The sequence below is a fragment of the Rhinoraja longicauda genome, chromosome 11 (genome assembly GCF_053455715.1).
Source record: "Rhinoraja longicauda isolate Sanriku21f chromosome 11, sRhiLon1.1, whole genome shotgun sequence".
NCBI classification, from domain to species: Eukaryota; Metazoa; Chordata; class Chondrichthyes; order Rajiformes; family Arhynchobatidae; genus Rhinoraja; species Rhinoraja longicauda.
In genome coordinates, this window is record NC_135963.1 from 34,879,893 (window position 1) to 34,899,028 (window position 19,136).

Consider the following 19,136-nt stretch of genomic DNA (forward strand, 5'->3'; position numbering starts at 1 on the left):
ACGTTCTCTTTGTGACCTGTGTGGGTTTTCTCTGAGATCTTCAGTTTCCTCTCACACTCCAAAGATGTGTAGCTTTGTAGGTTAATTGGCTTGGTATAAGTAAATTGTCCCAAGTATGTGTAGGGTAGTGTTAATGTGCGAGGGTCGTTGGGCCGAAGGGTGTGTTTCCACGCTGTATAACTAAACTAAATGTGGTGCTATGAAACCGCATGGAGCTTCTAGGGATTCTGTTTTTACTTTTTGTGAACTATTTGGAGTCCTAAGAAAAGGGAAATGTAATGAAATATTCATTTTAAATAGCCCTCCAGCAAACTGGAAGGATTGGCATTTATTTTTTAATTTAGTTTCAAAGAAATATGGTTGGAGAATTCATAAAATATTGAACTTGGATAGTATTTTGAACTGTAGTTTGGTCAAAATGTAATGATATAAATGGGGTAATGTTAATGTGTGCACACAAGGTAACTTGTGAGAGGCCCCAGCTTGTGACTGTTTTGGCAGGATTGAATAGTTGAATTCAGTATGCAGACATGCTGTCTGCCCAGTTGGCGTTGGTTCAAGGCCTGTGTACCTTTTCTGGAGGAAAAAAAAATACCAGGGAGACTTGTGTAGAATAGAAGTTCTGTCTTGCTATCTCAAGGGGTGGTTTATTTGAGTGTGCTCTGTGGAGGTACTGTAACAAAGTTTAGGAAAAGGAAGGGGTGGAGTGCAGAATTGGGAGTCGGGAGAGTGAAGGCAAATTTGTAAATCAAGGCCATGAAGAATTTTAAAGTTTTTTAATTTGTGTTTTTAACAGAGCTGCATTACCTTTTAGAAACCATTACAGGTTTTGGGGATCAAATCTGTTGCCTGATGTACTTTCAGAATATTAGAAATGTACTATTAACTTACCCACAAAGTGCAGGTGTATGTAAAAGTTATTTCCCCAATATATCTAAATTAGTAGTACCATTGTGCCTTTATGATCATCAAGAGATAAATACTTTAAAGGATACAAAGATAGACAACTGATATCCCTGTGCAGAAGAAACTGCCTTTAAGTGTATGCATACTATTACAATTATTAATTTATTTTTACTGTTATCAATCTAGCACATTAATAAATAAATTAGCACATGAACTACTTTGGATCTGTACATTTTGCAGCTTTTAAAATGAATAGATTTGACAATATTAGAATACATTCTTGAGAATATTAGAATACATTTTCTAATACAATACAATACAATATATCTTTATTGTCATTGTACCCAGGGGTACAACGAGATTGGGAATGCGCCTCCCATACGATGCAATAATTTAGGTAATTTAGACAGCAGCAACCAAATGAAACGAACAGTTGTAACAGTTTTGGACAGGGTAAAGTGCAAGTTGATCTATGCGTTGTGGCCATCCGGCTCAGCAGGACCGGTTCATAGCAGCTATGGCCCTGGGGATGAAGCTGTTCCTGAGTCTGGAGGTGTGGGCATAGAAGGCCTTGTATCGTCTGCCCGATGGAAGGAGTTCGAACAGACTGTTGCAGGGGTGTGAAGAGTCTTTGTGGATGCTGGTGGCTTTTCTGAGGCATCGTGTGTTGTAGATGCCCTCCAAGTCTGGTAGCTGTGTTCCGATGGCCCTCTGAGCTCTATGGACTACCCGCTGTAGAGCTTTCCTTTCTGCCTCCGTGCAGCTGAGGTACCACACAGGGATTCCATGTGTTAGGATGCTCTCTATGGTGCAGCGGTAGAAGTTCGTCAGCAGCTGTTGGGGTAGACCAGACTTTTTCAGTGTTCTTAAGTAGAACAGTCTTTGTTGTGCCTTCTTGACCAGCGCAGCAGTGTTATTGGACCATGTTAGGTCCTCCGAAATGTGAGTGCCCAGAAACTTGAAGCTGGACACTCTCTCCACACTGACCCCGTTGATAGAGATCGGGGCATATTCCCCGTTATGTGACCTACGGAAGTTGATGATCAGCTCCTTGGTCTTGGTGGTATTTAGGGACAGGTTGTTATCCGAGCACCAGTCCGCCAGGTTCTGCACCTCCGCTCTATAGTTTGTTTCATCCCCGTTGGTGATCAGCCCGATCACCGTTGTGTCATCTGCAAACTTGACAATGGTGTTGGTGTCGAATGCAGGAACACAGTCGTGTGTGAAGAGGGAGTAGAGCATGGGGCTCAGAACACAGCCCTGTGGTGTGCCGGTACTCAGGGTGATAGTGGAGGACAGGTGCTGGCCCATTCTCACTGCCTGCGGTCGTTCCAGCAGGAAGTCCAGGATCCAGTCACATAATGACGAGCTAAGGCCTAGCTGGTGGAGTTTGGTGATGAGCTTGGTGGGGATGACCGTGTTGAAGGCGGAGCTATAGTCTATGAATAGCATCCTCACGTAAGTGCCCTGTCTCTCTAGGTGAGTCAGGACAGTGTGAAGAGCCAGAGAGATGGCGTCCTCTAGATCTATTTGCCCTGTATGCAAATTGATGTGGGTCCAGTGAGTCAGGGATGCTGGATTTGATGTGTGAGAGGACCAGCCTCTCAAAGCACTTCATGACTATCGGCGTTAGGGCAACCGGGCGGTAGTCGTTCAGGTTGGAGATCTTTGCTTTTTTCGACACCGGAACTATGATAGCCGACTATGGAGTGAATCATCCATGGAGTGAAGAAGGGAAAGCAGAGATGTGCAGCTGGAGGAAAATAGGATGGTGTCTGTGGGTTTTAGAGAATAGACATAGAATTATGCTGAGGATAGACACAAAATGCTGGAGTAACTCAGCGGGACAGGCAGTATCTCTGGAGAGAAGGAATGGGTGACATTTCGGGTCGAGACTTTCAGGGCAACACCGTTAACACTTCATGTTCCTCAAACCATTCCCGAACAATGTGTGCAGTGTGGCAGGGCGCATCATCCTGCTGAAAGAGGCCACTGCCATCAGGGAATACCATTGCCATGAGGGTGTGCACCTGGTCTGCAACGATGTTTAGGTGACGCGTGTCAAATTGACGTCCACATAAATGGCCGGACCCAGGGTTTCCCAGCAGAACATTGCCCAGAGCATCACACTCCCTCCACCGGCTTGTCGTCTTCTCACAGTGCATCCTGGTGCCATCACTTCCCCAGGTAAACAGTGCACACGTACACTGCCATCCACCTGATCTAAAAGAAAACGGGACTCATCGGACCATGTGACCTTCTTCCACTGCATCAAGGTCCAGTTCCGATGCTCGCATGTCCAATGTAGGCACTTTCGACGATGGACAGGGGTCATCATGGGCACTCTGACCGGTCTACGGCTACGCAGCAGGGTGCGATGCACTGTGTATTGTGACACATTCCTCCTGTGACCACATTAAAATTTTCTGTGACTTGTGCCACAGTAGACCTTCTGTCGGTTCGGACCAGACGGGATAGCCTTCGTTGCCCTCGCGCATCGATGAGCCTTGGGGGCCCAACACCCCGTCGCCGGTTTGTGGTTTGTCCTTCCTCGGACCACTGTCGGTAGGTACTCACCACTGCTGACCGGGACCACCCCACAAGCCCTGCCGTTTCAGAGATGCTCTGACCCAGTCATCTGGCCATAACAATTTGGCCCTTGTCAAAGTTGCTCAGGTCTTTACTCCTGCCCATTTCTCCTGCATCCAACACATCAACTTCAAGAACTGACTGTTAACTTGCTGCCGAATATATCCCACTCCTTGACAGGTGTCATTGTAACAAGATAATCAATGTTATTCACTTCACCTGTCAGTGGTCATAATGTTTTGGCTCATCGGTGTATAAGCAAAACACTGTGCTGGCGGAACTCTGAGCAATTGTAGTGAGAATGGACAGACTACCTTTTGGGTCGGGACTCTTTCATTAATCTCCTTAAAACTGTCTTGTAATGCTGGATAAGACATAGTAAGTAAGGAATGATATCCTACTATCCTATCCTATGTGGCTTGTATACAACTATCATATGTGGCTTGTAAACCTAATTTTTCATCTGTTTGAAAGAAATTAAACTTTAAATTAACAAGTAAGTTAACAATTTTTTTCCAGGCAATTGATTTTGAAGGCTGGTCAAATGGAATGTTTGTTTTCCAGTATCTGCTGTCCTCCATTATGGGGTAAGTGCAATCTACATAAATTTCTGTAAAGTAATTTTGAAAATGAAAAATAGATCAAATGTGATTGAATGGCCGAGCAGATACAATGGGCTGAATGGCCTAATTCTGCTCCTATGTCTTGTAACTTGATTGTAGTGGTGGGATGGGGGGAGGGAGGAGGGAGAGAGAGAGAGAGAACCTGGAAGAGAGGTTGTGGCGGGACAAAGCCTAATGAATAATAGGGACATGCACGAGAGCAGGGGTTAGGTTGGCATTTGGATGGAGTAAATGACACAGGTTAGTGTTACTTTTGGGACAGGATTAAAATTAAAGTTGAATAAATATTTAAACATAAGATGGAAAGGAGACGAGGCTGTCAGATAAGGGGAAGAGTGAAATTTAAAGCCTGAGTGAGGAATGTAGGTGGAAGGGTCTGGGGGGGAAAGGGGCATGACCCCATGCAAGAGGTGCATGATAGTGGGAGGGGGGGGCACAAAGGAAAGAGAAGGGATGGAGAAATATTAGTTAAAATTGAGGATTTCAATATTCATATGTTGGGATGTAATCTACACCCTAGGTTTCCCCCATCCTTTCCAGTATAAAATTTAGGTTGCACCTCTCTCTGCCTTGACAGTCAGAGAAATATCACTTTACATGCCGATTTTAAACATGCTGGTCCTAGACTTTCCAACTGCTGGGAACTTCTCTGCACATCCACTGTATCTTAAGCCTTTCATTATTTGGTATGTTACAATGACTTACTATTGTCATTGACCCCCATTCTAAGCACCAGCGAGTACAGGCCCAGAGCCAACAAACACTCCCTTTACGTTAACCCAATCATCCCTGGGATCATTCTTGTAAACCATCTCTGGGCCCTCTCCACGCCAGCACATTCTTTCTTGCACAAATATGGGGGAAGAAGGGGGAGGGGCAGTTACTTAAAATTGGAGAATTGGATAAAAAGGATGTCCGCGTGGGTAGCTTACAACCCAGTGTATGAATTGTTGAATATTACAACCCATTGAAATAAAAGGGAACTGCAGATGCTGATAGATAATACCAAAGATAAACACAAAGTGCTGGAGTAACTCCAGTGGGAGGTTTGTAGAAGTTACACATAATTGGAGAATTCGATGTTCAATTTTCTACAAACACCTCCTTTCTCATTATGTATCCCGCTTGGGCTCAGATCTGTTTCAATCCAGATTCTTTCAATTTGCCTATCACAGTACCCCCTCACCTGAGGCCATTTGTTGCCAGTCGTAATTTGCCCAGCCTCTCTTCACTTCCAATTGGTTCCTCTGTTCTCCTTACAACAATCAGTCTGAAGAAGGGTCCCAACCCGAAATGTCTTCTTTCCATTTTTTTCAGAGATGCTAGCTGTCCCGCTGTGTACTCCACGTTTTGTGTATCTTTGGTATGAACAATGAATTCCTCAATTTTAGGTAACTGCTCCTTCCTCTCTTTCTGCACCCCCTCCCATGTGCCCCACTTGAACTTGCACCTATTTCTTTCCTCCCCCTACTCTTCCACCTACGTTGCTTTCTCTAGCTTCACAATTCACAACTCTTCAATCCTTTTGTATCGCCTACTTCTGTGTTGTAATCTCTTTCCTTTGTCCAACCATCTGCCCATCCAAAGAACCCTCATCTGCATCCACCTATAACATGCTAACCTTTGTCCTGCCCTTCCTCTCCTCCTGCTTTCTTTCCCCTCCCTACAATCTGCCTGTAGAAGGGTCCCGACCCAAAACATCACCGATCAATGTTCTCCAGACATGCTGCCTGACTCACTGGGTTACTCTAGTACTTATTTTATAAACCAGCATCTGCAGTTTCTTGTTGCTGCAATGATATTTATGTCTACTTGAATTTAAAATCTGCCTCTTGGTATTTAGTAAATCACTTTAACGCAAAATACTGAATTAGGTTAAATCGTTATGTTAATTGAGTTCAATTTGGATTACCTAAGTTTTATTGATATTATTTTACTCTTTGCAGATTTGTTCTCATGTACTCTACAGTTCTGTGCACACAGTATAATTCTGCTCTTACCACCACAATCGTTGGCTGTGTTAAGGTAGGATAGGACAAAACCTTAAAGGATTAATTTATTTCCAGTATTTGGCATGCCCTTATATTTATCTTCCTAAAGGCCATATTCATCATGATTCCCTACCTTTTTGCTATTCTGCACAAGTAATTTGTTTGTTATCCTGCATAATCTTGAATTACTTTCATTCGACTATGGTATGGTTAAGAAGTACACAGACACCCTTAATTCTTTTTGAGCTACATGTGAACAGTGAGTATTGGATATTTCTTGATAGCAATTATCAAGGGAAAACCAGGCATGTCATCACCCTGACCTGATGCAACATCCAAGAATTGGGGAGCAGAGGCCTGTAAGATGTTCTAGCTCATTCCATGTTTGTACAATGTGCTCTGTAATAGTGGTGATGGCTTATTCTCTTTTTTTACTCTTTTTGTTGGGAGGGGGGGCATAAAGCTGCAATATGTAGCAACCAGTCTACATAGTTCTGCCCTGAATTACCAGCTGTAATTTGGAGTCATGGCTGAATTAGGGGTGATCCTGTATTCTTTCTACTGCTGAGGATCATTGAATAATAGAGAGATTTTGATTGACTTTATTTTCTTGCTGAATTTGCTTACAATGGTTATTATCTCGTGTACAGCCGTACAGTGAAATTCTTTTGCATACAGTTCAATAAAGTATCGCCATACCCAGGTTTTGCATAAGTATATTTAGACCAATTGTATTGCTGCTTGCCACTAGGGGTCCCCAGGATATGCAAGGGTTCCTTTCCTGAGAACTATTCTTAAACTGAATTTTCAGTAAGTCGGGAAGGAACACTTCTCACACAAAATTGTAAAGCCAAAGAATATATCAGGGAGGAGGATCACTGGTAGGTGAGTTGTTACCAGCAAGTAAACGGTGACAAATGTTTTTCTCCCCTACGCGGTCCATTATAACAAGGATTTACTTTAACATTTATAAACCATATGGTTTTCAAACCAGGAAGATTTCCAGTTTTTGTCAAAGGCATGATCAATTTAATAATAGCATTTTTAACTATTTAATTTGAATACCAATATGCATAGTGTTTTAAATCAAAATCTATTGCGGCAGTTTTTTTTCCAAGGAGAAAATAAAGAAATAAGGTTAGAGCTGAGAGAGCTTCAGCAAAAATACTTTTAAATTTTTTTAAAATATCACATTTTAAATATGGAACCAGCATCCAGTTTCAACTTGCCTAAATGAGGGCTGAGGTACGTGAAATGCATTGCTTTTTAAAATTCAGACTTCGGCTGCATTTAAAATCTTCTCTACTTTAGTTTTAAAAACAGTTTAATCATTGGTTTTTCATACTGCCACATCTCATTCCCATCATATCATTTACCCACTCTGCTCCATTTTTTCCAGGAAAAGTAACCTGTGATATTTTAGTTTTTTTTTTAACTTGCATTAAAATCTTTTTATGCCCACAGAATATTTTGGTGACTTATATTGGAATGTTTCTTGGTGGAGATTATATATTCACATGGACTAACTTCATTGGTTTAAATATCAGGTTAGTAATGATTGATATTTTAATTATTTTCCTAATAGTTGAAAATGGGGATTACAAATAGCATTTCAGTTTCAAAGTATTTCCACTCTCACGCTGAGAAAATCTAAATCTGTGATTGCAATGTAAGAAGGATTTAAATAGATAATATTTCTTCTTTCTGAAATTGCTCAGCACTATCAACAGTAAATGGCTCCATTTTTGATGTGTAGTCATTGTCACTATATGGGTGTACACACTATTTTATATCGAGTAAGGTGCCGTGGTGGAAATGAGACAAATTATCAGCTGATCTATTTTAACAAATGGTAATTAAAGAATAAGCAGAGAACCGATTCTCTGCGGAAGGAGGATAAGGGAGGAGATGGGAAGATGTGGCTAGTGGTTGGATCATATTGGAGGTGACAGAAATGTTGGATGCGGAGGTTTGTGGGGGATCAAGGGTAACAAGCATCTGTTGGCTTGATTATTTTCTTGATTCCGTTCTCAAGTTTGGAGGATATAAAGTCATAGTCATGTAGCACAGAAACAGGCTCTTGGGCCCAATTCTACCATGCCACCCAAGATGCCCCATCTAAACAAGTCCCATTTGGCCCATATCCCTCTAAACCATCTCTATCCATGTACCTTTAAAATGTATTTTTAAATGTTGTTCCTGCACCTGCCACAACTATTTCCTTTGGTAGCTCGCTCCATATACCCACCACCCTCTGTGTGGAAAAAGGTGTCCATTGAGTTCCTATTAAAACCTTCCCCTTGGCAGAGGTGGCATAGCAGTAGAGTTGCTGCCTTACGACGCCAGAAACCTGGGTACGACCCTGACTAGGGCAGCTATCTGTACGGAGTTTATACATTCTCCCTGTGATCGCATGGGGTTTCTCCAGGTGCTAGGGTTTCTTCCCACGCTCCAAAGATGTACAGGTTTGTAGGTTAATTAGCTTCAGTAAAAGTTGTAAATTGTCCCTACTCTGTCAGATAAAACTAGTGTATGTGTGATTGTTGCTCGGTGTGGCCTCAGTGGGCCACAGAGCCTGTTTCCGCGCTGTGTCTCTAAAATCTCGTCTTGAAACTATCTCCTCTAGTTCTTGATTTCCATACCCAAGTGAAATAGTCAAGTCAAGTTTATTTGTCACATACACATAAATGTGCAGTGAAATGAAAGATTACCCACAGTCCAACAGAGCAATAAAAATAAGCAATAACACACACAATCAAACAAAAAGAAACATCCATCACAGTGAATCTCCTCCAGTCACCTCCTCACTGTGATGGAAGGCCAGAATGTTTTTTCTCTTCCCCGCCGTCTTCTCCCGCGTCTTCTCCCGCTGTTGTAGTTGCCACGTTCCAGGCTGCGCTGGACGGTGAAAGGTGCGCAGCGGGCCGACCCAAGCCCTGCGATCCGGGGCGGGCGAAGACGCTACCGCTGCACGTCGGGGCTCCCGACATTGAAGCCCCCGCCAGGCAGAGAAAAATCCCACGGCCTATTTCAGGCCGCGCCGGGCGGTGAAAAGTCCTCGGCGGGCCGACCCAAGCCCAGCGACTCGGGGCGGGCGAAGACGCTGCCGGGGCTCTCGATGTCGGCCCCCACCCAGGGGGCTGCGAGCTTCCGACGTCCTCGCGGCCGGAGCCTCCACTGGCGAGTCCCAGGTGGAGGCCACCAGCTCCAGGTGCATGGCCGATGGCAGGCCACAGCGGGAACGGAGACACGACCCAGAACAAAAGGTCGCGTCTCCGTTCGGAAGAGACAACTTTACATTTACAGTCCCCTCCCCCCCCCCCCCCCCCCCCCCCCATAGTACACAACCCCCAAAAAACGACATCACATTTACAGTACAATCAAGACAAAAAAACAACATAAAAACACAAAGACAGACTGACTGCAGGTACGCCGCAGCTGCTAGGGCATAAATAGACTGCATTTATGATCCACACATGATTTTAGGCAATTTGATAAGATCACCCCTCGTAAAAACACCTTTACAAGGATGTTACCAGGACTAGAAGGCGGGGCAGGGGGTGATTTAATAGGAACCTGGGGAGGCAACCTTTTGCACAAAGGGATGAATGGAACGAACTGCCAGAGGAGGTAGTTGAGGGAGGTAATCGCACAGTGATTAAAAACCATTTAGACAGGTACATGGATGGGATAGGTTTAAAGAGGATATGGGTCAAATGCAGGCAGGTGGAACTAGTGTAGATGGGGCATGTTGGACAGTGAAGGGCCTGTTCTCGCACTGTATGAGTCGGCGTCCTGTGGTGAACTACAAAGAAATTGGTCATACATGAGAAATTTACAGAGTAGGTCATGGAAGGATTTATTGCCAAAAGGGCATGTAATATGCAAATATACTGTTTAATAGGGTAATGTTCCCTTTTAGGCCTTTGCATTGTGTTCTTCATCTTTTGAACCTTCTGTCCTTATGTCTATGACATTGTAGAATGGTATAATTTGCTTGTTTGATTTGACCCATTCATATAGTGAGATGTCATGAACTTTTTCATGTATTTTGTTTTAACAGCATTGCTGGAAGTTTGGTATATTCCTATATTACGTTCACAGAGGAGCAGTCAACCAAGACATCCAGCAGCAACACTGAAACAAAGGGAAAAATTGCTGTTTGAGCAGAGCATCTCGATAGATTAACGTTTTTGTTTTGTTAATTTTATTTTCTTTAAGAAAGGTATCTATAACTATAGATTAAAGTAATTATATGCTGTTTCAGTTTTGGTACAAGTTTGTTACAGTGTTGATAGACCAATTAAAACAAAACTAGTACAAAATGGCCCATTTTTAATATGTACAGCTAAGTTTTAAAATATTATACATTCCCCTACAGGTTTTATTTTGTCTTGGCCCCAAAGCTCCAACTAGATATCTCTACTGGGGCATCTTAATCTGTTTTTAAAATATTTATTGTTTGCCTGTTTGCACCTCTTTTTAAGAACAGCGAAAGAACAGTACAATAATCTGGCAATCTTAGATGTGGAAAATATGTTCTGCTTACAATTGCTTTGAATAAATTTGTTGATGACTGAATTGTGAAATTACCAATTTTAGTAACTTTTAAGCAGAGGAAGTCAGAGTACTGATAGTTTTTGGCATCTGTTTAAAATTTGTGCTTGTGGATTGAGAGGCTGGGGATGTCTTGGAGCATTGGGTGCAAGCCAGCTATCTCATGCACTGCAGTTACCAAATTTGGTCCATTAACAGACATCTTATATTAAATGAATCAGATATTTGTAAGTAAACAATCTTGGTTGTTTACAGAAAAATGTTGTAGTAAAGTGTGGGATAATTCTTAATATGTTTGACATTGAGTTGGAAAATCTCATTCTGTATTTTCTAGGTTTCAAATGGTAGAAACTGACTTTGGTGAGCAAGAATGTTGTTGACACATCTCTCATTGGTACACCTTGTGCTGAAATTCCCAGAAACAGCTTTGCTAAGTACTACACTTAACAATACAGTTCAGATAATCGTAACATCACAAGCGTGGTTTAGTGGAGAATTGTGTTTTTTCAAAATAGGTTTAGTGGTACATTTGAACTGCCTTTTTTATTGAATATTTTGAAATCTGAGTAATTTGCATTGGAGAAAAATCTGTCAAACAATTTAATGAGTGTTGCATGAGCGAGTTGTGTTAAACACAACTTTGAATTGTAAGAACAGTTTTGGAACTAAAATTTTTAACATTAAGTACAAAGCTATTTTAAAAAAAAGGAATAGGTGATGTTTCTGGTTAGGACCCTTCAAAAAATTGTTTTGATGCTTTCTAAATCTGCTAAACAATTAATAAAATTGGAAGATTAGAAAATGTCAGTTCACATTAAACCTCTTGGCCCATTCGGTTGTAATTTTTCACTAAATATTTACTTCAAACAACTCATTCAGTACCTGGATGAACCAAAGTATTTAATAATTAATTGTTCTGTACTTCTGACAGGTTGCTTAAATCTACTGTGTTATGTTTGTGACAACTTCATGACATTTTTAATATAAAGGATGTGGCATACAAAGCTTGTAGGAAAAATATGAATATGAGGAATCAAGTAGACAGTTAAATTCATAATGTATGTATAAGCTTTAATGAGAATTTTTAAATGTTCAATTTCTGCAATGCGTATTGTCAGAATATGGCATCTGTAAATCATGTTTTTGTGAATGCAATAAGATGGATTGAAATCGTGAGATAAATTGAAAATCAATTAGTTAGGTCTATATTATGGAAATAAGAAACGACACCATCCAGAATCATTAACTTTTGCTAAATCGTGGTGCCATTTTGCTTTTGTTCAGCTTCTGTCCATTTAATGTTGCAACAAGGTTTCCTGTATAATTTTGCATAGTCAGCAAAGCAGTTTAGTGATTTTCAAAATGCTTTTAGTACTGAAAAAAATCATATGGTGATCAGTAAACATTATAGTTTAATGTAAGTAAACACTGAAGTGCCTAGACATTGAATTAAATATTTTTTTAATATTTGGGTATTTGTAATGTGGATGCATTTGGAAAATCTAGATTTTCTTAAATTAATTACTACTGTTGAAGTATTGCTTGTGCAATTTCCCATAATGTACAGTGCACTCCATAATGTTTGGGCCAAAGACCCATCATTTATTTATTTGCACTGTACTTCACAATTTGAGATTTGTAATAGAAAAAAAATCACATGTGGTTAAAGTGTACCCTGTCAGTTTTTAATAAAGGCCATTTTTATACATTTTAGTTTCACCATGTAAAAATTACAGCAGTGTTTATACATAGTCCCCCCCATTTCAGGACACCATAGTAGATAATAGGTGCAGGAGTAGGCAATTCGGTCCTTCGAGCCAGCACCACCATTCAATGTGATCATGGCTGATCATTCTCAATCAGTACCCCGTTCCTGCCTTCTCCCCATACCCCCTGACTCTGCTATCCTTAAGAGCTCTATCTAGCTCTCTCTTGAATGCATTCAGAGAATTGGCCCCCACTGTCTTCTGAGGCAGTGAATTCCACAGATTTACAACTCTCTGACAAAAAGGTTTTCCTCAACTCTGTTCTAAATGGCCTACCCCTTATTCTTAAACTGTGGCCCCCTGGTTCTGGACTCCCCCAACATTGCAAACATATTTATTGCCTCTAACGTGTCCAACCCCTTAATCGGGCGACACGGTGGCGCAGCGGTAGAGTTGCTGCCTTACAGCGAATGCAGCGCCAGAGACTCGGGTTCGATCCTGACTACGGGCTGTACGGAGTTTGTACGTTCTCCCCGTGACCTGTGTGGGTTTTCTCCGAGATCTTCGGTTTCCTCCCACACTCCAAAGACGTACAGGTATGTAGGTTAATTGACTGGGTAAAAAATGTCTCTAGTGTGTGTATCATATCATATATATACAGCCGGAAACAGGCCCTTTCGGCCCACCAAGTCCGTGCCGCCCAGTGATCCCTGTACATTAACACTATCCTACACCCACTAGGGACAATTTTTACATTTACCCAGCCAATTAACCTACATACCTGTACGTCTTTGGAGTGTGGGAGGAAACCGAAGATCTCGGAGAAAACCCACGCAGGTCACGGGGAGAACGTACAAACTCCTTACAGTGCAGCACCCGTAGTCAGGATCGAACCTGAGTCTCCGGCGCTGCATTCGCTGTAAAGCAGCAACTCTACCGCTGTGCTACCGTACCGTGTAGGATAGTGTTAATGTGCGGGGATCGCTGGGCGGCGCGGACTCGATGGGCCGAAGGGCCTGTTTCCTCGCTGTATCTCTAAATCAAAAAAAAAATCTTATGTTTTGATAAGATTCCCTCTCATCCTTCTAAATTTCAGTGTATACAAGCCTAGCCGCTCCAGTCTTTCAACATATGACAGTCCCTCCAATCCTGGAATTAACCTAGTAAACCTACGCTGCACGCCCTCAATAGCAAGAATATACTTCCTCAAATTTGGAGACCGAAACTGCACACAGTACTCCAGGTGCAGTCTCACTAGGGCCCTATACAACTGCAGAAGGACCTTTTTATTCCTATACTCAACTCCTCTTGTTATGAAGGCCAACATTCCATTGACTTTCTTCACTGCCTGCTGTACCTGCATGCTCCTTTCAGTAACTGATGCACTAGGACACCCAGATCTCGTTGTACGTCCCCTTTTCCTAACTTGACACCATTCAGATAATATTCTGCCTTCTTATTCTTACCACCAAAGTGGATAACCTCACACTTATCTACATTAAACTGCATCTGCCCACTCTCACAACCTGTCCAAGTCACACTGCAACCTCATAGCATCTTCCTCACAGCTCACACTACCACCCAGCTTTGTATCATCTGCAAATTTGCTAATGGCTAATCCCTTCATCCAAATCATTAATGTATATTGTAAATAGCTGCGGTCCCAGCACCGAGCCTTGCGGTACCCCACTAGTCACTGCCTGCCATTCTGAAAGGGACCCATTTATCCCCACTCTTTGCTTTCTGTCTGTCAACCAATTTTCTACCAATGTCAGTACCCTACCCCCAATACCATGTGCTCTAATTTTGCCCACTAATCTATGTGGGACCTTGTCGAAGGCTTTCTGAAAGTCGAGGCACGCTCTCCCCTGTCAATTTTCCTAGTTACATCCTCAAAAAATTCCAGAGGATTAGTCAAGCATGATTTCCCCTTCGTAAATCCATGTTAACTCGGAACGATCCTGTTACTGCTATCCAAATGCTCCGCGATTTCGTCTTTTATAATTGACTCCAGCATCTTCCCCAACACTGATGTCAGACTAACTGGTCTATAATTTCCCGTTTTCTCTCTCCCTCCTTTCTTAAAAAGTGGGATAACATTAGCTACCCTCCAATCCACAGGAACTGATCCTGAATCTATAGAACATTGGAAAATTATCACCAATGCATCCACAATTTCTAGAGCCACGTCCTTAAGTACCATGGGATGTAGATCATCGGGCCCTGGGCATTTATCAGCCTTCGGTCCCATCAGTCTACCCAACACCATCTCCTGCCTAATGTGAATCTCCTTCAGTTCCTCCGTCACCCTAGGATCTCTGGCCACTAGAACATCTGGGAGATTGTTTGTATCTTCCTTAGTGAAGACAGATCCAAAGTACCGGTTCAACTCGTCTGCCATTTCCTTGTTCCCCATAATAAATTCCCCAGCTTCTGACTTCAAGGCACCCACATTTGCCTTGACTACTTTTTTCCTCTTAACATACCTAAAAAAGCTTTTACTATCCTCCTTTATATTATTGGCTAGCTTACCCTCGTACCTCATCTTTTCTCCCCGTATTGCCTTTTTAGTTATCTTCTGTTGCTTTTTAAAAGATTCCCAATCCTCTGGCTTCCCACTCTTCTTTGCTATGATATACTTCTCTTTTATTTTTATGCTGTCCTTGACTGCCCTTGTCAGCCACGGGTGCCTCTTACTCCCCTTAGAATCTTTCCTCCTCTTTGGGATAAATTGATCCTGCAACTTCTGCATTGTTCCCAGGAATACCTGCCATTGCTGTTCCACCGTCTTCCCTGCTTGGGCCTCCTTCCAGTCAAATCTGACCAGCTCCTGCCTCATGCCTCTGTAATCTCCTTTGCTATACTGTATTACTGACACTTCCGATTTTCCCTTCTCCCTCTCAATTTGTAGAGTAAAACTTGTATTGTGATCACTGTATCCTAATAGCTCTTTACCTTGAGTCCCCTTATCAGATCAGGTTCATTACACAACACTAAATCCAGAATTGCCTTCTCCCTGGTAGGCTCCAGTACAAGCTGTTCTAAGAATCCATCTTGAAGGCACTCCACAAACTCTCTTTCCTGGGGTCCATTACCAACCTGATTTTCCCAGTCTACCTGCATGTTGAAATCTCCCATAACCACCGTCGCATTACATTTACGACATGCCAATTTTAGCTCTTGATTCAACTTGCACCCTATGTTGAGATTACAAGCTACTGTTAGGGGGCTTGTAGATAACTCCCATTAGGGTATTTTTACCCTTACAATTCCTCATTTCTATCCATACTGATTCTACATTTCCTGATTCTATGTCACCCCTTGCAAGGGAGTGAATATCATTCCTTACCAACAGAGCGACCCCACCCCCTCTGCCCACCTGTCTGTCTTCAGGAAACGGGGCTTCCCCTCCTCCATTATAGATGAGGCTCTCACTAGGGTCTCTTCTACGTCCCGCAGCTCCACTCTTGCTCCCCCTCCCCCCACTCGCAACAAGGACAGAATCCCCCTTGTTCTCACCTTCCAGCCAGCGGATCCAACATATCATCCACCAACATTTCCGTCACCTATAACGGGACTCCACCACTGGCCATATCTTCCCATCCCCTCCCCTCTCTGCGTTCCACAGAGACCGTTCCCTCCGTAACTCCCATGTCCACTCGTCCCTTCCTACCCAAACCACCCCAACCCCGGGCACTTTCCCCTGCAACCGCACGAGATGCAACACCTGTCCCTTTACCTCCCCCCTCAACTCCATCCAAGGACCCAAACAGTCTTTCCAGGTGAGACAAAGGTTCACCTGCACCTCCTCCAACCTCATCTATTGCATCCACTGCTCTAGATGTCAACTCATTTACATCGGCGAAACCAAGCGCAGGCTCGGCGATCGCTTCGCTGAACACCTGCGCTCGGTCCGCATTAACAAAACTGATCTCCCGGTGGCTGAGCACTTCAACTCCCCCTCCCATTCCCAGTCTGACCTTTCTGTCATGGGCCTCCTCCAGTGCCATAGTGAGGCCCACCGGAAATTGGAGGAACAGCACCTCATATTTCGCCTGGGCAGTTTGCAGCCCAGTGGTATGAATGTCGACTTCTCCAACTTTAGATAGTTCCTCTGTCCCTCCCTTCCCCTCCCCCTTCCCAGATCTCCCTCTATCTTCCTGTCTCCACCATTATCCTGCCTTTGTCCCGCCCCCCTGACATCAGTCTGAAGAAGGGCCTCGACCCGAAACGTCACCCATTCCTTCTCTCCCGAGATGCTGCCTGACCTGCTGAGTTACTCCAGCATTTTGTGAATAAATGTCTTTTCTATATGTTGTGTACCCCTGAATATTCAGTTCCCAGCCCTGGTCCTCTTGTAGCCATGTCTCTGTGATTCCCACAACATTCTCTGTGATTCCCACAACATCATACTTGCCAATATCTAACTGAACCTCAAGCTCATCTACTTTAGTTTTCATACTTCGCGAATTTAAATACAACACTTTAACTTCGGTATTCACCTCCCCTCTCACACCGGTCACAATTGGCCCTGACCTTACTCTCTTATCCCATCTAGAACTTCCCTTCCCATTTATTCAAGAGTCCTTTGCAATTTCTCCTGTATTCACTTCCCCTTTAACTCCATCTTCATATTCCCAGTTTGTCAACCCCTACCCCCACTACTTAGTTTAAAGCCACATGTGTAGCACTAGCAAACCTGCCTGCCAGAATGTTGGTCCCCCTGCTGTCAAGGTGCATCCCGTCCCTTTTATACAGGTCACCCCTACTTCAGAAGAGATCCCAGTGGTCTAGAAATCTAAATCCCTGCTCCCAAATAATGTTTGGAACACAGCAATGTCATGTAAATGAAAGTAGTCATGTTTAGTATTTTGTTGCATATCCTTTGCATGCAATGACTGCTTGAAGTCTGCGGTTCATGGACATCACCAGTTGCTGGGTGTCTTCTCTGGTGATGCTCTGCCAGGCCCGTATTGCAGCCATCTTTAGCATGCTTGTTTTTTGGGGCTAGTCCCCTTCAGTTTTCTATTCAGCATATAAAAGGCATGCTCAATTGGGTTCAGATCGGGTGATTGACTTGGCTACTCAAGAATTTACCATTTTTTAGCTTTGAAAAAGTCCTTTGTTGCTTTAACCGTATGTTTGGGATCATTGTCTTGCTGTAGAATGAACTGCCGGCCAATGAATTTTGCAGCATTTGTTTGAACTTGAGCAGATATAATTCACTTTCTCCCCGTATTGCCTTCTTAGTCATCTTCTGTTGCTCTTTAAAAGCGTCCCAATCCTCTGGCTTCCCACTCTTCTTTGCTTTGTTGTACTTCTGCTCTTTTATTTTTATGCTGTCCTTGACTTCCCTTGTCAGCCACGGGTGCCTCTTACTCCCCTTGGAATCTTTCCTCCTCTTTGGGATAAATTGATCCTGCAACTTCTGCATTATTCCCAAGAATACCTGCCATTGCTGTTCCACCGTCTTCCCTGCTAGGGCCTCCTTCCAGTCAAATCTGACCAGCTCCTGCCTCTTTACCTTGAGTCCCCTTATCAGATCAGGTTCATTACACAACACTAAATCCAGAATTGCCTTCTCCCTGGTAGGCTCCAGTACAAGCTATTCTAAGAATCCATCTCGGAGACACTCCACAAACTCTCTTTCCTGGGGTCCATTACCAACCTGATTTTCCCAGTCTACCTGCATGTTGAAATCTCCCATAACTACCGTAGCATTACATTTGCGACATGCCAATTTTAGTTCCTCATTCAACTTGCACCGTATGTATTGCATTTAAATACAACACTTTAATTTCCGTATTCACCTGGGCAGTTCCTTCTCTCCTCCATACTTTGCTCTTGCCATCACTCTGATATAAGTTAATCATTGTCTCATCGGTCTACAAGACCTTTTTTCAGAACTGTGGTTGCTCTTTTAAGTACTTCTTGGCAAACTGTAACCTGGCCACATTCTGCAGAGATGCTGCCTGGCCTACTGGGTTACGCCTTGTTACGACTGAAAACAGTCTTGTTTTCAACCTTTTAGTGTTTATTTTATTGCCTGATGTGAAGTTTCTGTCTTGGTGAAAAGAGATATATATTGGGAAACAATATAATAAGATTGCAATTATATAAAATCTAAGCAAAGATTACGGTTATTTTACTGCAATTCAATGATGATCATAAATTGAGTTGCACAGTGAAATATGTGAAGATCAAATCAAAGAAACATTTTGCACAAAAGATCAATTGACAAGCTGGTTGAGAAAGAATTGCCTGACCATGTACATTTGATCTGTAGTCCTGCAGGTCATAATTTCTAAGGTTTCTGCCATATCTCAATTCAGTCTCCTCTCATTCAGCTGATTTATTCTAAAGAGAACAACTTCTGCAATGCAGTTGCACCTTTCTGTAATGTAACCAGATCTGTACCATGTCCTCAACCTGCAGTTGAACAAGTGATTTATGTAATTCTAAAATAGTCTCCCTGCCCTTATTCCATACCTTTGCTTACGAGGTAAATCATTTTATTAAGCATCTAAAATTGTCATGTCTATACTTCAATGTCTTTGAAGCTTTCAATTAAGTCCTAATAATTAAGCATATGATGTATTTAGAACTTGATTTGCTATCCTTTTAAAACCTTTAACTCTTGGACAACAGTTAAAAACAGTCACCATATTACTTACATCTGTGAAATGTCTTGCTTATATTTGAACAACTATCATCATTATCAATGTCAAATGCATTGTAAAGAACGTGAGAGGCAGGTTTAGAGA

The 19,136-nt window shown here is 42.6% G+C and overlaps 1 protein-coding gene across 2 annotated transcripts in view; it reads left to right on the forward strand.

The window, feature by feature from the left end:
- slc35d1a (solute carrier family 35 member D1a) overlaps positions 1 to 12,383 on the forward strand; it is a 31,012-nt gene extending 18,629 nt beyond the window's left edge. For both annotated transcript variants that reach the window (XM_078407389.1, XM_078407390.1), the window contains 4 exons: positions 4,015 to 4,082; positions 6,065 to 6,143; positions 7,574 to 7,656; positions 10,173 to 12,383. In XM_078407389.1, coding sequence (XP_078263515.1) covers positions 4,015 to 4,082; positions 6,065 to 6,143; positions 7,574 to 7,656; positions 10,173 to 10,275 — 333 coding nt within the window. In that variant the 3' untranslated portion in view covers positions 10,276 to 12,383. The remainder of the gene's footprint in view (positions 1 to 4,014; positions 4,083 to 6,064; positions 6,144 to 7,573; positions 7,657 to 10,172) is intronic.
- Positions 12,384 to 19,136: the final 6,753 nt, after the last annotated feature.